The sequence below is a fragment of the Ursus arctos genome, unplaced genomic scaffold (genome assembly GCF_023065955.2).
Source record: "Ursus arctos isolate Adak ecotype North America unplaced genomic scaffold, UrsArc2.0 scaffold_22, whole genome shotgun sequence".
In the NCBI taxonomy this organism is placed as follows: Eukaryota; Metazoa; Chordata; class Mammalia; order Carnivora; family Ursidae; genus Ursus; species Ursus arctos.
The window spans coordinates 58,515,999-58,517,741 of NW_026622897.1; the positions used below are offsets into that span (position 1 = coordinate 58,515,999).

Genomic DNA, 1,743 nt, shown 5'->3' on the forward strand with positions numbered 1-1,743 from the left:
TTAGTTGTGTATAACACCCAGTGCACCATGCAATATGTGCCCTCCTTACTACCCATCACCGGTCTATCCCATTCCCCCACCCCATTCCCCTCTGTAGCCCTCAGTTTGTTTCTCATAGTCCATAGTCTCTCATGTTTCATTCCCCCTTCTGATTACCCCTCCTTTCTTTATCCCTTTCTTCCCCTACTGATCATTCTAGTTCTTATGTTCCATAGATGAGAGAAATCATATGATAGTTGTCTTTCTCTGCTTGACTTATTTCACTAAGCATTATCTCCTCCAGTGCCGTCCATGTTGTAGCAAATGTTGAGAACTCATTCTTTCTGATTGCTGTAATAACTCCAGTGTTCTATTCCTCAATTATGTGAAGGTGGATTGTGACCTGTCTTACGGAGGTTTTGCGGTGATTAACCGAGTTAACCATAGAATGTGCTATCATGGTTCCTGTCATTAGAAATGTCCAATAAATGTCAGTGGCAAGATCAGAATAATGAAGATGAAGAATCTTCCACTTCAAAATCATTAAGCAAATACTGTCTGAGAGTAACTTTGAATATATTTTTTTCTCCTAGTGAAGGATGTTGCAGGATCTCACACATTCCAACATCTCTAAGTTCCGAGTCTCTGAGTTCATTCTGATGGGATTCCCAGGCATTCACGCCTGGCAGCACTGGCTCTCCCTGCCCCTGGCTCTACTCTACCTCTTAGCTCTCACTGCCAACATCCTTATCCTGGTCATCATCAAACAAGAGGCCACACTGCGCCAGCCTATGTACTATTTCCTGGGGATCCTGGCTGTGGTCGACATGGGACTGGCCACCACCATCATGCCCAAGATCTTGGCCATCTTATGGTTCAGTGCCAAGGCCATCAGTCTCCCTGAGTGCTTTGCTCAGATGTATGTCATACATTGCTTTGTGGTCATGGAGTCAGGTATCTTTGTCTGCATGGCTATAGACAGATATGTAGCCATTTGCAGACCACTACAGTATCCCTCAATAGTTACTGATTCTTTTGTTGTCAAGGCAACTGTGGTCATGGCACTCAGAAGTACCCTAACTACCATCCCAGTGCCTGTGATGGCTGCTCAGAGACACTACTGCTCACAGAACCAAATTGAGCACTGCCTGTGTACTAATCTTGGAGTCACTCGCTTATCCTGTGATGACAGGACAATCAACAGCATCTACCAGCTATTTCTGGCCTGGACGATGATGGGGAGTGACCTGGGTTTGATTTTCTTGTCATATTCTTTGATACTTCACTTAGTGCTGAAGCTGAACTCAGCAGAAGCTGCATCCAAAGCCCTAAGTACCTGTACTTCTCACCTCATCCTAATTTTGTTCTTTTACACTATCATTGTTGTCCTTTCCATCACCCATAGTGCAGCAATGACGGTTTCCCTCATCCCAGTTCTACTCAATGTACTACACAATGTCATTCCTCCTGCCCTCAACCCCATGGTGTATGCACTCAAGAACAAGGAGCTCAGGCAGGGCTTGTATAAGGTTCTGAAGCTGGACAGCAAGGGTAACTAACATGGAGAAAGGGTTCACTTAGGTAATTTACCCACATATTTATCCTTCTATTCTCCAGTCATTATGCATGGCAGAAGTACTATCAAAAAAGAGCACTGTAGCAGATTTTCAGATAATAGAACACATTGGTAGCAACAAAGGAAACTAAAAAAAACCCCACAAACAGGTGACACTTAAATTTTAAATCTTTGGGTTTCATGCAAAA

The 1,743-nt window shown here is 43.7% G+C and overlaps 1 protein-coding gene across 1 annotated transcript; it reads left to right on the forward strand.

Annotated features, from left to right (window-relative positions):
* The first annotated feature begins 578 nt into the window (after positions 1–578).
* LOC113248284 (putative olfactory receptor 56B2) lies at positions 579–1,538 on the forward strand. The gene has a single exon (XM_026489647.4). The coding sequence runs from the start codon at positions 579–581 to the stop codon at positions 1,536–1,538; it is 960 nt and encodes a 319-aa protein (XP_026345432.3).
* Positions 1,539–1,743: the final 205 nt, after the last annotated feature.